The sequence below is a fragment of the Gadus chalcogrammus genome, chromosome 2 (genome assembly GCF_026213295.1).
Source record: "Gadus chalcogrammus isolate NIFS_2021 chromosome 2, NIFS_Gcha_1.0, whole genome shotgun sequence".
Classification (NCBI taxonomy): Eukaryota; Metazoa; Chordata; class Actinopteri; order Gadiformes; family Gadidae; genus Gadus; species Gadus chalcogrammus.
This window is the reverse complement of record NC_079413.1, coordinates 3,507,300-3,533,588: the sequence shown is the minus strand read 5'-3', so window position 1 is coordinate 3,533,588 and position 26,289 is coordinate 3,507,300. Positions and strand designations below refer to the sequence as shown.

At 49.1% G+C, this 26,289-nt stretch overlaps 1 protein-coding gene across 1 annotated transcript in view; it reads left to right on the top strand.

Annotated features, from left to right (window-relative positions):
- Positions 1–26,289, top strand: part of LOC130403915 (glutamate receptor ionotropic, NMDA 2A-like) — a 102,268-nt gene that overhangs the window by 43,962 nt on the left and 32,017 nt on the right. The window contains exon 3 of the mRNA XM_056608452.1: positions 24,152–24,318. Coding sequence (XP_056464427.1) covers positions 24,152–24,318 — 167 coding nt within the window. The remainder of the gene's footprint in view (positions 1–24,151; positions 24,319–26,289) is intronic.

The following is a 26,289-nucleotide window of genomic DNA, read 5'->3' as shown; positions in this document are numbered from 1 at the left end:
ACACATGCACGCACGCACATTCTTCACGCTCCCTTCGCACCACTTCTTAACTGATTTCAGCGGTCTCTCTCTCTCTCTCTCTCTCTCTCCCTCTCCCTCTCCCTCTCTCTGCCTCTCTCTCTCTCTCTCTCTCTCTCTCTCTCTCTCTCTCTCTCTCTCTCTCTCTCTCTCTCCCGCACACTACAGAGCTGCAGGTGCAGCCAGCCGTCTGTCACTGATAAACCTGATAAACAGCTGACATTAGAGGAGACACCTGCAAGCTGTATGTGCGTGTGTGTGTGTGTGTGTGTGCACATGCACGTCTATGTGGCTGTGTGTGCGCACGGGTGCGAGTGTGTGCTCGTGGATGATGTTTGTGCTTGTGCGTTTATTGTTAATAAAGTCTAAATTGAGGCAGAATTGCTGTGGGTGCTGTAGACTTCTGAAAAGCCTTAGAACTCTATAAACTAGGTCATATGCTGGTGGTACACACACACGCACGCACACACACACATATCCCAGTGCACCTCTAATACTGCGGGATAAAGTGGGTTTTGGACTCCCCCAGCCCTCTCCTTTGTGAGCCAATCTCTGGGTGATTTTTTTTTTTTGCCAGTCATAAACCCCCACTCAAATCCCCCCTCTAAACTATACAGTGTTACCAAGAAATAAATAAAAGCTAGTATATCTTTTGTATTCATTTCATAAGGGGCCTTGGCTTCAGCTATATATGACATTATGGAAAAGAGGGAGTAGATCCCGTTTCTATTCTTACTGGGGGACTCTTGAGCAAGGCATCTGTTGAGGCGGTCGCGGGCAGCCCTGGGTAGCAGTGACACCTGGAGTAACGGGATATGGCTTAAGCATCCCATTAGCGAGTCTATCTCGCTTTTGAGGTACAAAGTACATCTTGTCCAATCTCCCCCAATGAAAATAGTCTATTACCATCCTATTTCTATGTTGTCAACATTTTATGTCCCCTTTTGCGATTTCCTCTCATTGACTACGCGGCTGAGATGGTGTAGTAGAAAAAAAAGAAAAAGAAGCTACACCCATCCATACGCAATCCGTCAGCCCCGCGGCCGCCGAACAACCATCACGGGGATAACACGCCATCACTAACGCGGCTCCGCCGAGTGAAAAATGAACGGCATGAAATCATACTCGTGTGCTTTGGAATCTCACCCATCCGTTCCTTGATGCAAATGAGCAAGTGGAAAGCGGCGTGCCACCGTGGGGGGAGTGAGGGGGGGCTGCAGCTGATGCAGGGCGGTCCACGCCACGTCTATTCAGGTCATGCTCATTGATTTGTGGGACGACGTCACGTGACATCAAGGCACTCAAACCCCACACCGCAATCCACTCATTGGTCCTGACTCAAACAGAGCTGTCTCTGGGACACGCACGGGCACGCACACACGCACGGGCACGCACACACGCACGGGCACACGCACACGCACGCGCATTGTTACCTTCCCAAACACAATATCTGTACCTTTACTAACACGGCGTTGACCCCTGGATGGTCTTCGTCCGTGTGTGTGTGTGTGTGTGTGTGTGTGTGTGTGTGTGTGTGTGTGTGTGTGTGTGTGTGTGTGTGTGTGTGTGTGTGTGTGTGTGTGTGTGTGTGTGTGGTCTCTCTCACTTTGGTCACAATCACTCACGCACACACAAACACACGCATGACAAAACCTCCACCTTTAAATGGGAAGCAACCAGGACTATCTACAATATCACATCCTGGCAGGGAACACTATTATTGAATAGGCTGTACTATTGAGGACAAAGCGTGTCAAACTCCACACGCATGTGTTCCTCCACAAGCAAAGCAATCATGAAGAAGAGAACAAGAGGAGGCAGCGATGTCGTGGTGCCGGATCTGCAGCTGTAGTTCCCAGCGGCGGCCACTAGAGGCTCCCTATGGCCCACTTATAACGTCCACCCTGACTGCTCACAGTGGACGGTTCATCACGAGGCTAACGGTCATGGTTGACGTCTACAAATGTATCCCATTCAATTAAAGTTAATCTGATGAAATCCATCATCGTCGCCACCGCCGCCGTTCCCCCCTCTTCGTCAGGCCGTGTTTGCGTGGCGGCGTCGAGGCGTCGCTTGCCCTAATTCAGACCGGCTCCATTGTCGCTGCGCTCTTTATCAGTAACACAGTGAACATGGATCTGCCCCATAATCCTCGGCTCTGCTTGTTTATCTTTCATCCTAAACCCTCTGTGTTTCCGGTGAGTTAGGGTATTATTATGGCAACGCACAAATTGAACTTTTGCTTTGTGTTCGCTTTGCAAACTTTGTGTGTGTGTGTGTTAGAGGTGGCAATACACAGAGTTGATATCAATCAGCCCGCCGCTGTATCGAGTCCTCCATTCGCTTTAATTTGAAGCGCACCTCCCAATAACGGATCTGGATGTGTGCAAGCATCCTACTCCCGCACACACACACTCACACACACACGCACAAGTACATACGCAATCACACATCACACACACACACACACACACACACACACACACACACACGCGCAATCACACACACACAGACGCAATCACACACACAGGCAATCACACACACTCTCAATCACACACACTCTCAATCACACACACACACCAAAATCCGGAGCTCTAGAGTGTGGTGGGTGTCTAGACTGCTTGCATTTTATCAAATACATTGTATATGTATTGTTATTGTATGTGTGGTGTGGGGGTGTGTGCGGATCTCAGTTTGGTACAGTGTGTATCAGTGTGACTGTCATTTGGCTGATGCAATAATTTGACTTTTCCCCTTCTCATGTGTATGTTTCTATTTGCTTTTATGTGCTGTGAATCGAGAATGTTGACGTGTGTGTGTGTGTGTGTGTGTGTGTGTGTGTGTGTGTGTGTGTGTGTGTGTGTGTGTGTGTGTGTGTGTGTGTGTGTGTGTGTGTGTGTGTGTGTGTGTGCGCTGCTCTCTGCTGCTGTGTTCTGAATGCTGATGTGTCACGCTGCAGCACTGGCCCACTTAGACCCCCCCTATCTCTACTCTTCTCCTCGCTCATCCTTCCATCCCTCTCTCTCTCTCTCGCTCACTCTCACTCTCACTCTCACTCTCTCACTCTCTCTCTTCCCTCTCCCCCCTCATCTCTACGTCTCATCTCTCTTGATTTACCCTCCCCCCCCCCCTCCACCATGTCCTCCTAACACCTCTTCTACAAACTCAACAACCATCTCCATTCTCTGGCTGACTCACTGCTTTCCCTCACTCATCCATCTCTTCTTTCTTCTTCAGATCCCGACTGATATTTTTCTCGCTCTTCTTTTACTTAGCACCTATCTATCGCTTCTGCGCACTCGGTGTTTCTTGGCAGTTCTTTCCGTTCTTCGCCGAGGCGCTCTTTCTATTTCCCCACCTCCTGCCGTGGGTGCTCTGAGACACACACGCGCAGAAATTGTTGTCCGTGTTCCGTGCGCGGTGTTACTGTAGCCTCGCCACCGCAACACTCCAAATCTCTCTCTCTCTCTCTCTCTCTCTCTCTCTCTCTCTCTCTCTCTCTCTCTCTCTCTCTCTCTCTCTCTCTCTCTCTCTCTCTCTCTCTCTCTCTCTCTCTCTCTCTCTCTCTCTCTCTCTCTCTCTCTCTCTCTCTCTCTCTCGCCCAGGTATACCCGCCGCGCGCACACACATTCACGCACAAACACCAGCACGTGCACTCCTCCCCCCCTGCCCCCGCCCCCTTCATGTCAACCAATCAAGCCGACCGACCGCAGTCACTTTCATCAGCTGGGGGAAAAGCCACAGCCTGTGACAGCACCGTGACAGCTCGCCGCCCGCGGCAACCCACATATGTCCATGCCAGAAAGCGGAGGCTAGCGCTGCAAAAAAAAGAATCTGTCTCTGTGTCGGCGGTGTGTGTCCCTCTGGCGGGCCGGGAGGCAGGGACCCTGGTAATGAAATGCGATCACCACATCCCGGATTATAAGCGAACATTAAAAAAAAACACGCACAGACAGACTTACGCACTGATGAAGATCTGGGCCCTCACAGTCCCCACCCAGCCCGAATAATTGATGGTTGAAGTCTCGTGAACATCTGCCTGTGGGTCCGTCGAACGCCGCTGTTGGTCTATGCGATTATGCATTTATTAGGCTTGTATAAGGAGCCCTGATGGACTCTGCCGATATCCGCTGGGCTTGTGAGAGCTGCCTCAGCAAGAGTGTCGACGAGATAAAAAGAATCGTCTCGAAACCCTTTGAAAAAAGGCGCAGTCCGATTTCTCAATGAAAATCCCTCTAGCTCAGATAAAGATGAATGATGATGAGAAGCTTATTTTCTTTTACCACCACGCAGCATTTAGCCTGTTCCTCAATCGGGGACTAGTTGTGCCGATTGTGGGCACAGCTCGGGCGTCACTCGACTCGCACGCGTCACATGGCGGCCTTGTCTGAAAGCCTCATCGGCCTGTCCTGAATTTGTATCGCTAGATATTACACCCTGTTGTCACAAGGGCTTATCACCAAGGGAGGCCGCTGTCTTAATATTTAGCGTCCCCAGCCTCAGGCCGAGTCTCTTTAAATTGATAACAATCGGTAAACAACCCACTGAGATAATAGCAGTTGGCAGCACACTCATACAATGCCCTCCATGGACCGACTCTGTGCTCTCTACGAAGGCACAGGTGCTGGGTGTTGAGGACTCGTTTCGCTGGGGGGGGGAGAGGATTACATATGTACAAGTGTGTCGTCCAGCTTCATCCACGGGGGAGACATGCTTAAACACGTATGCAGAGATACAAAACGACGGCATCGACCCCTAGATTAGTGCATGGGCCGTGCTCAAAATAGAAGCAGTAATTTAAGCCGCAAAGAAAACAAGCGGTGCTCATGCAACATTAATGATACCTAATAAAGCTCTCAACTTGGTCTCTCTCCGCTCGCCCGTGCAAACAAGACGCCACAAGGAACCGCTTGCTCTGTGGCGTTTTTTCAATCCCCGGTTCTGCTCTGGAGAGCCCGCCGTGGTAAGCCAATTCTCCGACTCGCCAATTATTGATTTTGTCGCCGGATCCGATTGCAAAATTTGGCACGGTACATCTTGTGTGCAATTCTATCAGAGAGCACTGGCGCCCTTAAGCCGGGTGAGACCCTCCATATATTCAATGAATATCAATCGTTCTTCTTGGCTGAGCAGCAATTGATTTCCGCACATGGGGCGTGGCATCGCAAAACAGCCAATCACATGAATTAACTAAGTGACCCTCTCTGGCCAAATTCAGAAACATATTCTCCTGTGTTATATTTTAACAGCGCCGTTCTTTTATTTTATGCTCAAAGGCTTTGATTGCTCCATCGATCGCTACTCTTTCCTTGGCCGCCGCCACTGCGATTCTTCAGACTGTGGTGAACCTTGTTTTCCCAGAACTGAAGCTCCTCCCCCTAGAGCTGATAGGTCCTCTCCTATTTTTGGGGCTTTCAACGTTCTGGAAAAGAGGTGGACTTGTGAAATGATGACGGTCTCACGAGGCGAGGTGCTTCTAGCTGTCTGGATGCTGAGTGGCTCTTTGTCTGGTCTTTATTCGTAGCCAAGCTGCAACCCCCTGTTTGACCTTCTTTCTTTTCTACGTCTTCCCAAATAATAACTTAGAATTCTTTCAAGTGTCAAGTTTTTATTTCGCACCTTAAGGCACGGCATGCCCAGTTTTTGAAAGATTGCTGACTTGGATCAGGTTTTTCTTTGAAGGCATTCATCTGTCTGTGTTGCCCAGCGGTGAAATGGACAACAACAAAATATATAGTTAAGTGAGTATTATGGCGCCATACCAAATTATGTAAAAGAATGAGAGCAGCACGATATTTGTCTACGTGGACTCCCATCCAAGACGCACACGGTACACCGACATGCAGATTGCTCCTTTTGTTTACCTGCCAACGTGGATTAGTACAGAAATGCCTTACAGGCGTTCCTGCGTGTTTGTATTTGTGCGTGACTCTGTGTGCGAGTCAGAGAGAGAGAGAGAGAGAGAGAGAGGGGGAGAGAGAGGGGGAGAGAGGGGGGGAGAGAGAGAGAGAGAGAGAGGGGGAGAGAGAGGGAGAGAGAGAGAGATGTTTATCTCATAACAAAGGGAAACCATGTTTTATTTCGGGCTACAGCCACAACACGGGACACTTTTTAACCATGGGATGTGGGGCCGTTTGCCGCGAGGATGCATTACAGAGCGTCGCGGCTTACTAGATAAGTGTGTTAGATACGCCAGGCTGTGTGCGTGTTTGTGTGTGAGCCACAGTTGTGTGAGAGTTAAACACAAGTCCCCGTACACATGGGAACCTCCCATGGATCAACTTTGTGAAAAATTTAGTGAAAAAGGATTCTCTTTACACACATGCACACATAAATACACACAAACACACTTATGTACACAAACATACATAAACACAAACAGACACACACACACGCACACATTTACATACACAAAACACACACACACACACACACACACACACACACACACACACACACACACACACACACACACACACACACACACACACACACACACACACACACACACACACACACACACACACACACACAAGCCTCACATGCTCTTCCGTCACTGCCTGCTGGTGAAGCAGCAGGATGTTTACTGGTGACAGGAAGGCCGTGAGCCGCTCCGGGCCTGCCCTGTTAGGGGGATCCAGTGTGTGCCTGGCGTGCAAGCGTCTACGCTTTAGACGTCAATGCCCGCGTGTGCGTGTGGTCGGCGCGCGCGCGCGTGTGTGTGTGCGGTTTCCACAGAATGAATGCATACTCTGTATGTTGTGCACGTGTACGTGCATGTTTGTGTACTGGTTTGGATGTCATGGCAGGTTTGCGTTGGGACGGCGGTCGCGGCAGACCCCCGCATGCGAGGATGCATCTGGACGGGTGTGTCTCTCGGCCCGGCCCCCGCCGCCCTGAGATGGAGGCGGGGCCGCGGGGGTTTGTGTGTTCAGGGCGGCATTCTCTCTTCATGTCCTTGCCCTGGTTTACGGAGGCGCGTGACTGAGCTGGAAGGGAGGGAGGGAGGGAAGGAGAGAGAGAGAGAGAGAGAGAGAGAGAGAGAGAGAGAGAGAGAGAGAGAGAGAGAGAGAGAGAGAGAGAGAGAGAGAGGGAGAGGGAGAGAGATCTGTTGGAGCCAATGAGGGACAAATTAAGTAAATGAGAGGAACCTTAAAAAAGCAAGTGGAGGTCGGAGGATTGAGAGGGGGTGGTATCGCTAAAGGGGGAACACAGACTGGAAATATAAAGGAACGGAAAATGAAAAAGTTAGAGGTTGTATAAAGCATCCAAGGAAAGGGGAGAAAGGCAGATTCCTGTATGGCATGATGAGCATTATGAAGACATTATGATGAACATTATGAGAAGCATTAAGATGAGCATTAAGATGAGCATTAAGATGAGCATTATGATGAGTGTTACAATGAGAGTTATGACGCGGGTTAAGATGATGCTTGATGAGAAGCACGAAGAATATCATAAAGAGTGTTATGATGACCGTTATTGCGAACTCAACCTTCTTCTACTGTTTAGAGCGGGGTCGGACAAAGATGTAGGCCGGCCTTATTTTCTCCATAAAATGGGTCTGTTATTAATGAACGGAGCTCACCAACACCTACATGCTGACGTCTGTACAGCCATTCACTTCAAGGCCTCTGCTCCAGTGCCTCCCTCTACTTAGGTTTCTGCTGTCTTCTTGTCACCCAATGCTGCTTATTCGATATGGATTCATTCATTGAGCTGGTCTTTCGCTCTCTCTCTGTCACTCTCTCTCTATTTCTCTCTCTCTCTCGCTCGGTCTCTCTCGCTCTATTCTCATCTCTCTATTTCTCTCTGGATCTCTCACTCTCTCCCTTTTCTCCTTCCTCCTCTTTCTGCCCATGGCTCAAAGTCCTAAGTCCAATTAGCCTATTCGAGCTTGCAAGGATGATGTGTGTGCATGTGTGTGTGTTTGTGTGCGTGTGTGTTTGTATGTGTGTGAGATGAGCATGAAATAGGATTTTAGATTGTCTACTCTAAGTCAATCGACTGCCTTGCATGAAAGGGGGTGGTAGATACATAAGCTGCAGGGCTCTTGGACAGATGGATGGATGGTCCATGGGGCTTTGATGCTATCCTATATGTACTTATATACGTAGAGTTTCTGTGTGTAGGTCTTAGAGTGTGTGTGTGTGTGTGTGTGTGTGTGTGTGTGTGTGTGTGTGTGTGTGTGTGTGTGTGTGTGTGTGTGTGTGTGTGTGTGTGTGTGTGTGTGTGTCAGATTCGATTATCAGGCCTCATGTAACTCTAATAAAGACTTTGAATTTGATTCCAATTGTTTATCATACATTTGTTCTGCTGTCTTTCAACGCTAACCCTGTCACTCAAAACAGGCCGGGGAAATATGCAGAGAGGAGAGCAGGCTTGGGAAATAAGCAGACAAGAGACGTATGCAGTGTTTCACAATGGGGAGACATGTTATTGTCTCATCTTCAATGCCAGTCAGCCCGAGTCTTGAGTTCTTTGGGGTTGGTGTTGACACTCTCATCCCTGTTGGTCTTCTTTGCAAGTGGCTCCTTTCCAAAATGGACAAAATATAAATCCTCAACGGTCTAATATTTCAGGGTTCTTTCTGGTCTGGTCTGGTCTAGTCTGGCCTGGTCTCTGTACTAGTTCCTCAGACCTTCATTGTAACCTAAGAACCCAGAAGCTAGAAAGGGCAACATGGTCTTTGCAATGGACTATACGGTCTCATCCATGAATATACAGCTCGTATGAACAGTCTCGAGAATCAATACTACAAATCTTGACCCGTGCGCTATTGGAAACCATCGATCCGGTCTGCCCTATTTGAGTTTTGATCCTCCAAAACCTTTGTCATGCCTTTGTCATGCAAGTAGCACAATGAACGCAAATACAAACGATGAATAAAAACGACGTCAGCCAAGTAGCGACAAAGTTCTTGACGGATGGTTGGATATGCTGATCGGGCTGATGGTAGGGGAGAGGGCGAAGAAGAGCTCACATGAGGCACTCAAGCCCCTCTAAACGTGTTGGACAGGATCATGCCACGGTCACAGGGTTAGCCCTGGTTGTCTTTACAACTCTGACCGCCCTCCAGCACACTCCCCCCCCCCCCCCCCCCCCCGCCCAGTGACACACACACACACACACACACACACACACACACACACACACACACACACACACACACACACACACACACACACACACACACACACACACACACACACACACACACACACACACACACACACACACACATACACACAAACTCAGGGAGTGCTCCAGGGGTTTTTGCCGTCTCGGATTTCGAGTGGCATGATGGTATTGAGGGCAATGTATGGATAGATGGATTCATTGGTGGATGGATGGATGGATATCGGGGGCGGAGAACCAGGAACGGGAGATGGTGTGAGGGGAGATGTGTTCAGCCCCATTGTGTTGATTACGAGTCCTTCTCTAACTGCTTCTGGTTTGAGGCCTAGTTCCGCTCAAGTGAATACCATGCATCCCCCTGGGTGGGACCTCGGTGGAAATTCTTCGTCGGTTTGAAGACTTGAAAACTCGCTGGTCAATATTCCACATCACTTAAGTTTACATTTTTTATTCTTGTAACGATTGATATCCTCTTGTTTTTATCGCTACAACCCCTCCCTTAAACACTGTGGTTTACGGTTCATCCGCCAAATGAGGGAAACTCGACTTTCGATTTCGCCAGTGTGGATGCAATCGCCTGCAACTCATTTGTTTTCTGTGCAAACAAATCCAGTATAGGGCCACTAGGCATGGTGGAGTTATAGAATAGAGTTTGGCGCACGTCCAAACATTGTGTAGCCTCAAATGACTGCAGTAGGCCTGACCCCAGGTCAGTAGCAGATAGAGAATGATGAACGGAGAAGTGTGGACAAAATGAAACAAGCGCTTATAACGAGAGACATATTTTGAGACATTATTGATGTGACACACATACACACACGTCTAATACACGTCAACAAACATGAACACAGAGGTGACCATCAGTGCAAAGGTGATCAATACAATTGATCACCACTTAATTATGCCTTAAGCCTGATCCCTAACATCCAATCACACAATCAACTTCAATCTGTGTGTGTGTGTGTGTGTGTGTGTGTGTGTGTGTGTGTGTGTGTGTGTGTGTGTGTGTGTGTGTGTGTGTGTGTGTGTGTGTGTGTGTGTGTGTGTGTGTGTGTGTGTGTCCAGCTAATTAACAGTTCAGTCAGTAGCAGGAAGCTGGTGACATTGCTGTGTCAATGACAACCCATGCAAACAAACTGTCAAAAAAGAGTTTTCTGCTAACTGGCTAACAAGACCGAGAGAGAATAAGAGGGAGGCTATGGTTAGGGGGGGGGGGGGGGGGGGGGGGGCGGGGGTGAGGGAGGGAGAGAGGGTGGCCGGGGCAGAGGGAGGAAGGGCTAAACGAACCACAGTGAGACGGGACAGATACAGAGAGAAGAGGAAGAAATGCGAGAGAGGATTTGGTCCCTAGCGAGGTCGTGTTTCATATGCAGACGCACCACCGCTGTTTACAATCGCGTCATGTATGTTGGCTCCTTGGCTGCTCGCTGCTAAAATGCAGGTCATTTGTTCCCTGTACGTCTACGTCTGACAACAGCTAGAACAGCTCCATGCCATTTGTCTTATTCATATGTACAACAAAGTGGATTTCCACCATTTTTTCCAAATTATTCATTTGCTAAACATGGTATTAACACTCAGCTATACTGGTATTAACCCTCAGCTATACTAATATTACTTAATCATCAGCTATACTGGTATTATTTAACCACCAGCTATACTGGTATTTACCATGGCACAATAAGATGACTTGTTTTCTTGGCACTTGTGTATGAATCTAGTGTGTAAACCAGTTATGTTGATGTGTGTGTGAGAGAGAGGACCAATGAATGAAAGTGAGGACAAGAGAGAGAGGCCGCGACGGAGAATCACGGCTCTAGGCTCTTTCAGTTCTTTTCTGGCAATTAAATTTTTAGGCCGATTGTTTGCTCTTTTTATGTGTGTGTGTGTGTGTGTGTGTGTGTGTGTGTGTGTGTGTGTGTGTGTGTGTGTGTGTGTGTGTGTGTGTGTGTGTGTGTGTGTGTGTGTGTGTGTGTGTGTGTGTGTGTGTGTGTGTGTGTGTGTGTGTCTTTAATGTGTTTATTTTCACACTTTCCCACAACATCAGTCATTTACCGCTGCCGCAATATAGATCCAAATGCATCCAATTGTATCAAAACAAATAAATCCATACGATTCATCCATACAAACTCACTGCAACTCAACCATTGTCACATTGTGTTTTCTGAACAATGATGTCGTGCTGATCTCTTTGATTTGTTGATGTGATGTATAAGGAAGATATATGTCATGTTGAGGTGCTGTTCTGGATTAATATGTAGTTGCTGCTATGAACATGGATGTGTGCACCGGCATATACACACACACACACACACACACACACACACACACACACACACACACACACACACACACACACACACACACACACACACACACACACACACACACACACACACACACACACACACACACACACACACACACAGACAGAGCAATTATGTTGGGGTTCTGCCCAAGCTGCTATTGATTGCACTCCCACACTGAATGGAGTAGTGCTGCAGTCTCAATATTTGTTATTATTGGATGGAATAATCTCCCCAATGGATTGGGGAGTCATTGTGTATGTATGTGTGTGTGTATGTGTGTGTGCGTGTGTGCGTCTGTGTGTGCGAATATTATCGATAGCGGTCCTTGTAAGAAAAAGTCATCTGACATTTGAAATAGATACAAGCCTTTGTGAGTCTATGACTCATTGAAGGTATGAACCACGACCAGCGTGTTTTATTGAAGTAGTCAACATAATAAGATGTCAAAGTGATCGTTCAGTGGGTGTCAGGAGGACACCTTGTCTTTGAGGAGACGATGAGCCATGCCACTAAGTGTCTGAGCGTAGTGTGTCCGTCGGAGACGATCACACCTGTTTCTCACTCTCACTTCGCGCGCACACTGCATTCCAAGAGCGAGAGAGAGCGAGGAGTGAGTGTCAGTCAGACCGCCCCCCCCAGTGATGAGAGATCGCCTAATCGCCTTGACGACCACCAGACTTATGCAATGACGGGGAGTGATTATAGCCGGTGCGATCGCAGGATCTCCCCCATGGGAGTCTTTCAGTGGTGTTTGTGAGGGTGTAGGAGTAAGTGTGTGTGTGTGCGTCTGTGAATGTTCTTATCATATGTATCTGTATTGTATACCGCTGCATGTGGGATGATGTGTGGGGTTGGATATTAGGTTGTGAAGATAGAGAGGGTTGGAGTGTGGAAGAGGTTGGGGGGATTTGAGTGAAACCAAACCAAAAGGTATGATCATGTGTTTAAAAGTCTCTCTCTCTCTCTCTCTGTCTCTGTCTCTCTCTCTCTCTCTCTCTCTCTCTCTCTCTCTCTCTCTCTGTCTCTGTCTCTGTCTCTGTCTCTGTCTCTCTCTCTCTCTCTCTCTCTCTGTCTCTCTGTCTCTCTGTCTCTCTCTCTCTCTCTCTCTCTCTGACTGGTGTCTCTCTCTGACTGGTGTCTCACTGTGACTGGTGTCTCTCTGACACTGTGACTGGTCTCTCTCTGACACTGTGAATGGTCTCTCTCTGACACTGTGACTCCTGTCTCTGACACTGTGACTGGTGTCTCTCTGACACTGTGACTGGTGTCTCTCTGAAACTGTGACTGGTGTCTCTCTGACACTGTGACTGGTGTCTCTCTGACACTGTGACTGGTGTCTCTCTGACACTGTGACTGGTCTCTCTCTGACACTGTGACTGGTGTCTCTCTGACACTGTGACTCCTGTCTCTCTGACACTGTGACTGGTGTCTCTCTGACACTGTGACTGGTGTCTCTCTGACACTGTGACTCCTGTCTCTCTGACACTGTGACTGGTCTCTCTCTGAGTGCTGCTTGAGAAGGAGGCGTTCTAGTGTCGCCTCAGCAGTTCCCCCGCCAGCAACCACAACACTTAAAGTTGCACACACACACACACACACACACACACACACACACACACACACACACACACACACACACACACACACACACACACACACACACACACACACACACACACACACACACACAGAGACTCGCACTCGAAGGAAGAAGGGCACAAGTAACCGGGTAGAGTCAACGTGAGAGAGAGACAGATAAAAAGAGACAGGGAGAAAGAGAGACAGGATAGAAGAGTGGGAAGGGGGAGGAGTTTGGGAGGAGGAGGATGATGAGGAGCAGAGTGAGCAAGCATGGAGCTTAGTCAAAGCTTTACCCATCAAACTGTGTGTGTGTGTGTGTGTGTGTGTGTGTGTGTGTGTGTGTGTGTGTGTGTGTGTGTGTGTGTGTGTGTGTGTGTGTGTGTGTGTGTGTGTGTGTGTGTGTGTGTGTGTGTCATGTCCCAATGTGAGGCTCTAATAGAATCCCAAATCTACAGATAAATAGATCCAACTCCCTCCCCCATATCTCCCACTTACCACACACACACACACACACACACACACACACACACACACACACACACACACACACACACACACACACACACACACACACACACACACACACACACACACACACACACACACACACAACCCGGAGGGGGGGGGGGGGGGTGGATGCGGGTGAACCAGAACATGCCGGCTGGGAACCAATATCCCACCACGCTCGCTTCCACACTTTTTCTGGCGGTTCTCGACTCGAACCACCAGAAACACCAACCCTCACCCCGCTATCATTCACTCGATTTGACATCAGCGATTTCCTGTCACCGGGACGGTTCCCCCCCCCCCCCCCCCACACGCCTCTGAGTCCTGGCTTGTGTCGGCTAACAAGCTACGCCACAGGCCATTAGCCCGCCGAGCGGGCCGGCTCAGCGCAGAGCTGCACCCCCTGGCACTGTTCAAGGTGGAGCCACCCGTAACGAGAGCCGCTGACGGGGGCGGCCTCCTCCCCGGGCCCCTGCCCAGAGACCCAGAGCGCGCCAGCAGACCCGGTCCGGTCTCAGCGAGTGGGCCCTCTCGCTTCCTTCCGCGTCGTACTCGTTCCGAGCGGCCGTGTCGCTGCTGGAGCCGGGGATCTGTCCGTGCACGGTCGGCTGACAGGAACACGATACCCCCGGCCAGCTCCTCGACGGGCCAAAGCATCCCGTCCCGAGTCGGACCCCGACGCTCTCAGACAAGGTGTCTGAATAGGTTTCTGGCTGCTGAAATAGACGCATTGAAATGCCCTTCGGAGAGCTCCGTCGACTGGAATGGGCCAATGAGTTCTCTTCATTAGAATATCTCCATAACAACCCAGGATACAAGGCAAGGCAAGGCAACATTATATATATATATATATATACATTTTCATACACGAGGCAGACTCAAAGTGCTAACGAGGCCTAACTCTCGTCTTCCTCAAGAAGTTCTGCGATAGCATAGTTAGCTGTGCTGCTCCCAGGCGAGGAGAAAGAGGATATCCTTTTACTGTTGACCACCGTGCGGCCCCCCACATGTCAACCGCCACTAAAGATCGAAGGGTGTATCTCCGCTTCTTCGCCTCGTCCCTCCGTCCCGTATTGCAATCGTCATTGGGCGCACGGTGGCTGTCCGGCACAAAACAAGCGGATGCTGCCAGCCAGGTGAGGGCAGAAGAGGCGTGCCGGCCTGCAGACAGGTGCGCAGAGCTACACCGTGTCCTCACCTGGATCTGTTGCCTGCTGGAGCAACAAGACGGATCCTCGCTGTAACCGGTGAAAAGGGAACAGGTTGCGTTAAAAATAGACGGGGCTGGCTGGGTGTTTAAGCTGCCGGCTGGTGGCGGCGTAGCTATCTGTTGATTATGTGTCTGCGATGAGGAGGAGACGGAACAAGCACAAAGCACTGGTGTTTGGAGGTAGACTCCACGTCTTGTGTGGAGTAGATGAGAGTTAGGGATGTGCTCAACACACAGTTTACATGGCGGAATAATCGGTGGGTTGTATGAGAGAATAATCGATTATTCTGAAGCACAGACATTCTGATTTATGGACACCTTGCAGGTGCCCAATCCGTTAGAGATGTCCCTGTATCATGGTTACTTAGAACTAGATTCACATCGATTTAACGGAGCAAAGCACGCCGATCGTGAATAACGGCCCTGAACTTTCAAGTGGTTCAGAAGGACCATCTATCTTTGATGCAGAAATACTAAAAAGCCTGCACGCAGATGAACCAATAAAATAAAATATGTTATGCCCATAAAAAGAAGATTTTACACAAAATTGTTGAAAGAAATTTGTTGCCATGAACTAATAATCAAAAAATACATTATTGTGACCAACCACTCATGATAACCTTGAGAATTGTAGCGAATGGTCTTGCAGTTTTAGGAAGGCACACAAACACCAACATACAAGTACACACACTCATGCATACACATACAGCAGCATTGAGCCCCGTAGAAAGCAGATGTGAAACAAGAATCGTCGCCCGCCTGACACTGCGAGCGTTTTCGGTGCAGAACAAGTGGTGGGGGAGGGGGGGTCGGGACCTGCTCGGGGGGGGGGGGGGGGGGGGGGGGGGGGGGGGGGGGGGGGGGGGTTCACACTGGGAACACACAAAGAGAAGAGAGAAGAAAAGGCGAAGGCTGCTGATGGGGCAGGTGGTGTAAAGCCGTGCTAGGAAGGGGAGAGGAGAGTGTCTTATGAGGAGTGCCGCGTGGAGTAATGCGGGCTGCCACTTCTCATTGTGCCTTCACACGGAGCGCGCTGAGTGGGAGGCCGGCCGGCTGTAATGGGATAAACACTGTACTGAGGAGGTGCAGGAGCAAGGGAGGGGGGCGCCTGCGGATTAGTGGGGTCATTTTTCTTTTTTTTCCTGCGGTCCCGGAAGTCGTTGTCTAGATTTCCTGTGGTCTGCAGTTTCTGTTTATTGTGTGTTTGTTTGTGTGTGTGTGGTGCATTTCTGCAGGAGGGCAGGTGTGTGTGTGTGCGTGTGTCCGTGGGCAGGTGTGTGTGTTGGCTAGTCTGTGTGTGTGTGTGTGTGTGTGTGTGTGTGTGTGTGTGTGTGTGTGTGTGTGTGTGTGTGTCTGTGTCTGTGTCTGTGTCTGTGTCAGCGGCAGTGGAATTGTTTGCATGTGCGTATGTGCGTATGTGCGTGTGTGAGTTTGTCTATGGGTGGGCAGGTGTGTGCATAGTGTGGGTTTGCTTTTGCTTGTGCGCTAAACTTGTAGACTCTGTTAGGGATTTGTTACACTACAAGGGAAGGAAAGCTGAAACCATGACATCGATTGCCAGACAAAGCTGTTGACTTGTTGTGGTATGGCAGTTTATTTCACGGTGAGGGTTAGCAATCAGCAAATACAATTGACGGCTTCAGATAGAGGTTTTTGCGGATTGGCCGGACTTACACAAAACATATTGGAGTGCAATAGTATGTTTGGGAGATGTAGCTATGGCTTTGCAGTTTTCAAATAGTTAATTTGAAATATCAAGTGACTAATCACCCTTTCATTCATTCTGTAATTTCTATTATCTGATTTTTTTCTATTTCTGTTCGGAATGCAATGTCAAAGTCACGTGTTTAGGTGTGTGTGTGTGTGTGTGTGTGTGTGTGTGTGTGTGTGTGTGTGTGTGTGTGTGTGTGTGTGTGTGTGTGTGTGTGTGTGTGTGTGTGTGTGTGTGTGTGTGTGTGTGTGTGTGTGTCAGGGGGTAGTATTTGTGTGTGAGTGGGTAGTGTGTGTTTTGTGTGCGTGTGGGGGTGTATGTAGTGTGTGTGTGTGTGCTTGTGATATATGTGGCTCCTGTTTCCTGTTGGTGGCGTGTGTGCTGGTTGCTCATTAGAATAGAGAGACTCTCCATTAAACATCACATGTTGCTCGGGTAGCCTTTGGGAACAAACACACACACTCCCACACACTCTTTCTTTCTCGCACACATACACACATACAGAAACACACACCACACACACTCAGGGTTTCGTGCCTTTTAAAAGATGCGCCAAAAATAGTCCATGTGCATGCACATGACACAAATGAGCCAGCCTCCATCTCACCTGTGCTTCACCTCCCTCTCACCTGTGCTTCACCTCCATCTCACCTGTGCTTCACCTCCCTCTCACCTGTGCTTCACCTCCCTCTCACCTGTGCTTCACCTCCCTCTCACCTGTGCTTCACCTCCATCTCACCTGTGCTTCACCTCCATCTCACCTGTGCTTCACCTCCCTCTCACCTGTGCTTCACCTCCCTCTCACCTGTGCTTCACCTCCCTCTCACCTGTGCTTCACCTCCCTCTCACCTGTGCTTCACCTCCCTCTCACCTGTGCTTCACCTCCATCTCACCTGTGCTTCACCTCCATCTCACCTGTGCTTCACCTCCCTCTCACCTGTGCTTCACCTCCCTCTCACCTGTGCTTCACCTCCCTCTCACCTGTGCTTCACCTCCCTCTCACCTGTGCTTCACCTCCCTCTCACCTGTGCTTCACCTCCCTCTCACCTGTGCTTCACCTCCCTCTCACCTGTGCTTCACCTCCATCTCACCTGTGCTTCACCTCCCTCTCACCTGTGCTTCACCTCCCTCTCACCTGTGCTTCACCTCCCTCTTCTTCTCCCCATCAGTCCAACGACAGCTCCTCCCCCCCTCAAGGGCTTTCCAGTTAATCCGCTATGTGTGCATTATCCAATCATCTCCCTGTTAGGACACCAACACCTCTAGAAAGAGGCGGAGCCGAAACGGAAATCAGCAAAGAAAAAACGACAAACAGCAAATTAAAATAACAAGGGAAAAATTCACCGTGTGATGCCAAGCAGACATTTCCCACAATGCATCTTGCCGGGTTCAGATCTAAGCCCACCCATGTACATAGGTCCCCTGTGGATCATTTTCATGTCACCCATTTTGATCTTTATTCTAACCAAATAGATGTGGTTCAAACGTGAAACCTGTAGGTACTGTTAATGAGCAGATCCAGCGGGAGCTCTCGTCAACCGCCCCAAAGTGTGGACAGGCGTTGGTGAGCGCGTTCTGCCTTATGAAACGGGGGGTTTTAAATCGAGTTTCTAAAGCAGAAACAGAATTTCTTTCTCTGGCGCCATGGTCTGAAGTCCGGGCGATGAAGTGAAGGAAGTGGAAAGGACGACTGTGAGGGAGGCTAGAAGGTGGAGAGGCAGAAGAATAACGCATCATATCTTTCTTTATCTCCTTTCCTATTATCTCTCGAGTGCTTTCATTCAGGCGTTTCTAGAAATGTTTCAATTTCCCACTAATGATTTGGTTGGCCTTTGCATGTGTGTGAAGGGCACGTAGCTATTGCTCGTGTGTGTGTGTGTGTGTGTGTGTGTGTGTGTGTGTGTGTGTGTGTGTGTGTGTGTGTGTGTGTGTGTGTGTGTGTGTGTGTGTGTGTGTGTGTGTGTGTGTGTGTGTGTGTGTGTGTGTGTGTGTACATGCAGTGTTCAATACGCCCCTATCGGGAATCTCTAGCTCTCCAGATGACTGCAATATGAACGCTGGCCTTGGCTACAATCCGACTGAGTTATTTGTTTTCTGTCCTTCCATCAGGGTTCTTTATTCACAGGTGTGTTTCTATTCATCCTCTCCTTGATTGTCCTTCACGCTCGTGTCCGTCGCCTTGCCCTGTCCACAATCCTCTTTCTGCCAGCGCGCTCTCTCTCTCTCTCTCTCTCTCTCTCTCTCTCTCTCTCTCTCTCTCTCTCTCTCTCTCTCTCTCTCTCTCTCTCTCTCTCTCTCTCTCTCTCTCTCTCTCTCTCTCTCTCTCTCTCTCTCTCTCTCTCTCTCTCTCTCTCTCTCTCTCTCTGTGTGTGTGCCCATGACTGCAAGTGACCCATCTGCGATGCCAAGAGGGACATTAGGGTGTTTCCCTTAGGCGCCGTGTGTGTGTGTGTGTGTGTGTGTGTGTGTGTGTGTGTGTGACTTCTCCCTGGGCAGTCGCCCGTCCTCCCGGCCAATGAAATGCAGCCAATTATCCCGCAGGCCTCACTGGCAGCCAATCAAGTGGAAGTGGAAGAGCTTATAGGGACGAGGACTAGCTGCAGCTCTCAGAACACGAAGCCCTCTTGTTAAGGGGAAGCAGAGTCAACATGGACGCCCTCCCCATACAGTGCTCTCCTGTTGTCATATTGATGTGGAGTGTGTGCAGTTGGATGGGAAGAGTAGCTCAGATGAGGGGCCGGTGACGGCGCTGTAGTGAGGGATTACTCTCGCTGTCTCTCCGTCTCTGTCTCTCTTCCTGTCTCTCTGGTTTCCTCTTGCTCTGGCTTTCTCTCCCTCCCTCTCTCTCTCTGTTTATGTCAATATCACACACCCTGTCTCTCTGTCTCTCCATCCCTCTCTCTCTCTCTCCCGTCTCTCTTTCCCTGTATCTCCCTGTCTCTGTCTCTCTTCCTGTCTCTCTTCATGTCACACTGGCACTCTCTCTGTCTCTGTCTCTGTCTCTCTCTGTCTCCCGTCTCTCTCTCTCTCTCTCTCTCTCTCTCTCTCTCTCTCTCTCTCTCTCTCTCTCTCTCTCTCTCTCTCTCTCTCTCTCTCTCTCTCTCTCTCTCTCATAGACTCTCTGCCTCTCACCCATGCCCTCACTCTAACTCTCTCGTCCGCTTGTTGGCATCTGCCTTCTGTTTGGGCCTATGGGTGTCAAACACTCTGACCCCATCTGGGAGGCCGCTGATGGCTCACAGATGTAGCCGTGCACTGCAGCTGGGAAGCACAATAGTGTTTTTCTGTTACTTCTCTGTAAGTGAATCGCTCAGTGCCCTGACACCGACACCTGGATCACCTCACGTACACACACATGATGAAGATGAATGGTCCGATTGAGTCCTGCATGCGGTGTGAGAGAGAGGGCGGGTGGGAGAGAGAGGGCGAGTGGGAGAGAGAGGGCGAGTGGGAGAGAGAGGGCGGGTGGGAGAGAGAGGGCGAGTGGGAGAGAGAGGGCGAGTGGGAGAGAGAGGGCGAGTGGGAGAGAGAGGGCGAGTGGGAGAGAGAGGGCGAGTGGGAGAGAGAGGGCGAGTGGGAGAGAGAGAGGGCGAGTGGGAGAGAGAGAGGGAGCAAGCGCATTAGGACTTAAAACGTGTGACTGATGTCTTTCATTTAGAGCATTTGCATAACTCTGTAATCCTATCATCTGTAAATTATTTTCATATTATAAATAACGTCATTTTCAGCATTTAAATTAGAGAATTACGAGACTCAACATTGTCATGTGCTGTTGGTTGGCGTGGATAATCCAAGGTGTGAAAGACAGAGGCGTATCAAAACTGAATCAGAATAGATGGCAAAAAATATGTAATATCTTATGAAACTAAAATGCAGAAATGATGAGGATGGGCAGAGGAGGAAAGGAGCAGAGCTGCCGGAGACAGTACATGAAGCGAGGAAAAGGTGAAAGGAAAACCACTCAGGCTAGTAAATATACGTGATAACCGCAGTATGAGTACAATGATGACCTTTCCCATTGATGAATGGCCATTACAAATTCTAACTGTCTGCTATTTAAACTGAATAATAAAAATAAGAAAATTGCTTCAAGGAAAAAAATCTCTTAATAGAGCATTTTGTATCCTCTCTCTAAAGAATAGGCTTCTTTATGAAATTGCACAAAAGACTTCCAAATGGGTTGAATCAATGTCATGAGGTCACGCCTAAGTGGAGGTGCAATGCTAATCGCGACTCTCGGAGTGAACTGAGAGGATAATCACACCGTGATGTGATTATCATGATCCGGGATGCTGTGACTGTTTTGATTCGTAATGGTGCATTATTACTGCAGGCTAATGAGGACCGACCCCCTCCAAGACCCCCCCTGGAGCAGCAGCCCCTGGCGGAAGGACAGGCCCTGATTAGGGGAGATGGGGAGTGGGCGAGACAGGGCCACGATGGATGAGGAGAGAGAGAGAGAGAGAGAGAGAGAGAGAGAGAGAGAGAGAGAGAGAGAGAGAGAGAGAGAGAGAGAGAGAGAGAGAGAGAGAGAGAGAGAGAGAGAGAGAGAGAGAGAGAGAGAGATGTGTTACAGAGAGAGAGGGCGGGGGCTAACCAGTCAGAGTGGGTGAGATGGAGAGCGGCGGTTGATGATGCCAGACTTATTAAAGAAGAAGGGGTGAGTGGGAGATGAGAGGGAGGGAGGGAGGGAGGGTGGGAGGGTGCTGGGAGAGGGAGACAGAGATGAGGAGAGAGGGAGACGAGAGGGGAAGTAAGGGGCATGAATGATGTTGTTTAGTCAACGTTTTCCCCCCTGAGGTTTTCTTTTGCTTGTTAAAAAGTCCTGACAGAGAAACCGCCATAATCACACCACACACGCACAAAAATCTGTGTGTGCGCGTGTGTGCGTGTGTGTGTGTGTGTGCGTGTGTCCGTGCGTGTGTTGCCGCATGTCCTATCCGTGTTCAATAAGCCAAGAATTGATCTGTTTTTGCAGAAACAACCCTGCCTGCCGGCCTGACCATCAGACTTCCCGATGCTAATTCTCAGAGTCCCATCCACAGAGAAGCCTCTGTAGGTCTATCACTTGGCCATGTGGTCTCAGCGTTAAAGCCTCATGTCCCCGGCACAACGTTGTGCCATCGTACGGATGCCTCCATGTAGGCCTACACTCCACCAACAGGAGGGTGCGATGGCCGACTAACATTGACCAACGCGTCCCTCTGCCTCCCCTGCTGTCTCCCTAACGACCCTGGCATTAACACATCACCAAAAGGCCGTTGACACCAGGAAATAGAACCCTGCGGGTTGTTCTTTTTCCTCTTTTAGTTGTTGTGGAAAATTACAAAATGTGTCCTGGGTTCGGATGGGCCGTTGATAGTGTGCGTCTCTCTGGAGGCCACGGAGGATGGCTGCCAGGACTCACAGCTTTTTGTGTTCCTCTGGAGGGAACCGCAGTCTATCGGTTCAGCTCGGAACGACAATCGCTACATGTGTGGATGACATAAATGACCTTATGAGGGCGCGGACGTCTCAGCGTGCGCGTGTCTTGAGTGTTTGAGTGTGGTGTGTGTGTGTGTGTATTTTTTGGAGTGTGTGTGCTGTCAAAAAATCGGATGCTGCTGGATGCTATCGGAAGAAGAGGATATGAGGACGACTATTTATAGCCCACCACACAATCCCTAACTTCTCGACTCATACATGGTCATGTGTGTAAGTGGCCAGGTGTGTGTGTGTGTGTGTGTGTGTGTGTGTGTGTGTGTGTGTGTGTGTGTGTGTGTGTGTGTGTGTGTGTGTGTGTGTGTGTGTGTGTGTGTGTGTGTGTGTGTGTGTGGATCGGGGTTCTGGGTGGGTGGCTGTGTGAGAGTGGTGGAGGGGAGAGCAGACCAGGCTGAGGATGAGGGCGGCGGTGGGAGTAAAGCACAGAGACAGACGGCAGTGTTCCAGTGGGATAAGCTGCGATGCCATTGGCTGTTTCTGTAACATGACAGGCTTCAGGCACCCGGGACCACATCACCCTCCCACTGTGTTGATCAGCTCATTGTCTGTCTGTCTGTCTGTCTGTCTGCCTGCCTGCCTGCCTGCCTGCCTGCCTGCCTGCTGAGGAAGCCGTGAGCCAAGTTTAGTATCAAGTTGCCACGGTGACGGGGTAACTAACCCTTAAGAGATACTCAGAGTAGGATCCCACGATATACCCCCGCCCCATTTGCCCATTACAGCTGACAGACACACACTGACAAACACACGCACATGCACACACACAGACACACACACACACACACACACATACACACAGACACCAGCACACATATACAAATAATACATGAAGGCAGAGAGATAACCTTAAAGAATCAGTGTTATCCACCAATATGTCGTGTAAGTATGTATTTATGTATGTTGTGGATGTGCACATTATGGAGCGAGACGGCAGGGGGGGAACATTGGGTCGGAGGATGTTACAGCGGCACCGCGGTACGCTTTGAAACCGACCCCGCTCCTAGCCAGCTTTGTTCGCTCTCTAATCTCGTTCTCTCATTGCTCTCTTTTCATTGTCTTCCCCTTCCCTCCGCTTCCCTCTGGTATCATGCAGCAGCATTTCAGGGCACGGGCCCACGCGGCTTTCACTGCTCGGTGGCATTTTTAGCTACGCTAGAGTATCACTGTTTCACTGCGCAAGTTGGTAAAGGTTAAGCCGTGTTTGTGCTTCTGCCCTTTCAATCGAGCGGCCACGTGTGTTGTACATACACAGATGCGTGTGTGTGCTCGCATGCACGCGTGCCCACACACAAATATGCGCACGCACACGCATAGCAGAGCAATCCTCGCAGTCCTAAGGACTCCCGAGTACTTTGTGTGCATCCTTTTTGGGTGAAGCCGGACACATTTTTCTCCCGACTCTAACTTACAACACCGTATAATGGGTCATCTTAAGAATGAATCCTTGCGAGTAATGAAATTGGCCTTAATCAGTCAGAATTCAAATGGGATTGGTTGCATTTCACCCGCCTGTAATAGTGGCTCTCGTGTGCGGTCCAAATGCCCATCGTGCCTTGGCCATATTGAGCGTGGCAAATGATCCTGAGTCACATTTAATGAGGGCTGGAGTGAATGGAACCGGCGTTCGCCAGAGAGCCGATCCGCGGGGTTCTCACTGCGTAGTCTGCGCTGCTCCTATCCAATTTGGGCCTAATTGAATTTTCTCTTGTGCTCCGATCCATGTATCTTCCTCTCTGTGCAAAGCTTATTACTCTTGGTCCTGTGTGTGTGAGTTTGTGTGTGTGTGTGTGTGTGTGTGTGTGTGTGTGTGTGTGTGTGTGTGTGTGTGTGTGTGTGTGTGTGTGTGTGTGTGTGTGTGTGTGTGTGAGTGTGTGTGTGTGTGTGTGTGTGTGTGTGTGTGTGTGTGTGTATCAAGGTTGTTAATGCGGTGCTGCCTTATTAGATGTGACTTAATTCCTGACATGATGTCACATTCAGTGTTGCGTATTGATGCTTTCTGGTTCTGGTGTCTCTTTCGCTTACTTTCCGTTCATGGATTCAGAGATTAGTTGTGTGTCATCATTGTGAGTGTTACGCTCTGGGTGAACTTGGATTGTGCCTCCTCATCTGATCTGACTTGACTTAAACTCACTCTCTTTCTCTCTCTCTCTCTCTCTCTCTCTCGCGATCTCGCTCTCGCTCTCGCTCTCTCTCTCTCAGGATGACAAGTCGACGTTCTTCCAGTTTGGTGCCTCCATCCAGCAGGAGGCGCTGTTGATGCTCAACATCATGGAGGAGTACGACTGGCACATCTTCTCCATCGTCACCTCCAAGTTCCCCGGCTACCAGGAGTTCATCAACATCCTCAAGACCACGGTGGACAACAGGTCAGCTCAGTGCTCACCCTAACCCTCCCCCTTGATCTGGGACCGAGCCATCGGCAGCGTCCTGCATGCGTGAGGTCTTCGGGAGGCTTACTCTCAAATCAGTACGATCCGTGGTTTTCGGACGAGCAGAAATCCCTTCGCCGCATCGCTCAGCAGAAAATGATTTGTCGACGTGTTTATATTTAGCTCTCGTGTCTTCATGTGTCACTGAGAAGAGCCATGCAATGAATAACAAGTGTACAATAAACCAACGAAAGGGGCAAGAGGAGACATTCTTCCGGGGAATGCAAATGTCCAATAATACTTGAATATTCATCAGAGCACCACACCGGCCAAAGGGAGACAATGCTAGTGGATCAATCAGAGCGATCAACCAATTTAAACCAGGACCAACATCCGTTTGTGTCTGTGATCAGGAACAGCCAGGTGATCGATTGCCAACGCTTTCCCGAACGCTCGCCGGATATGACTCCGTATTCCATACTTAATCTCCCCCAAAACGAGTCCCCGAACCCCGGAGTAAAAAAGAACACACGTTCACAAAGGGAAAAGCCAGATTGGTATGGAACACACCCGCTCGCATGGAAGCTGACAGTTAGCAGTTTAACCTCACCTTAAATGGTTCAGGAACCATAAGTAATACGATTACCGAGATGAAAATATTAAGGAAAAGTACTGAAGTGGGTCACTTGCACTTGTGGGAGCAGCTCACCACGGCAAGCGGTGCCTAATGACTGGGTGAAGGAGTAACAAAAGGCCGGTACGGGGTGGTGCTCCGGACAGAAGGCTGACTGGCTGGTCTATTTGTAGAGTGTTCTCTCTTCTCATTGGCTCACAGACGACTGACTAATACGGTTACAGTGTCAACAAACTTTTCCCTTTCACATAAGTTGCTCATTTAAATAATATTCCACATATTTTGCAATATGTAGGGCAATATGTATTCTGAATGAAAATAGCTTTTAGTTAATAACAGACTAAATGAAGTCCAAAAACAAAACGAGAACGAAAGGGACTGACGTCCCTGACTAATATTTTGTAAGCTCAAAAGAGTTTTTAGCTTTAGTAGTAACATGTCACTTTGGAAGGCTCTATCACTATTAGCTGGCTTGAAGACATTCTCTGTACTTTCTTCATAGTTTGTCGTTGTTTCTTCTCTTTGTGATGACGGCACCACCATCTCGCCAAAGAGAAAATGTTCTCTCCCATCAGAGAGGACATGTCTCTTTAATACGATTAATAGGATCATTTGATTGTTATTTTCTACAGATGAATGGTTCAATATCTCGCTATGCTATCTGTTCATATGAGCGTTTTGTTAAAGTGATCACCAGGAAATACAATTTTATAGTTGTTGCATTGGAATGGGCACTCGACACTTGGAAAATATTTTTCTCATAAAGTGTGGCTCCGATAAAGTACAGATATCTGTCCAGGTCAAGAAATATATGTATTTTTGTTTGCTGATAATTGTTTAAACCCATAGGATACCATGGCAACCCACTTGCACAGGTGTGACTCGATACGTATTTCTCTTCGCACCAAAATAATCTTTCATGGCATATGTGATTAAAACAGTCGATTTGATCGTTGCAAACCTCCCAAGGTAAGAAGCAGAGAAAATATTGAGACCACTTGGTTCTTTCTTCACTAGTATTTCTGGCCCAAACGCGCCCCCTCACCGAGCTATAATAAGGACAGCGCTGTATTCTTACATAAAAAAAGGCCCTGAATCCTAATAGTTTCACGGCACTAATGTTTCATGGGGTAGAGCCCTGTCTCCCTGAACATGCAATTGGAAAATCTGAGCAGCTATTAGCAATCAAACGACGGCGCAGAAGCCACTGAACCCTGGGCACTAGTTCTGGCTTGTTGTGTTAAAACATTCATTTTGACCTTTTTGTTCCCTTATTTTTTCCTCAATGCCTCATCTGGGTTAGCATGCTAAACACCATGGCCCATTAGGCCCTA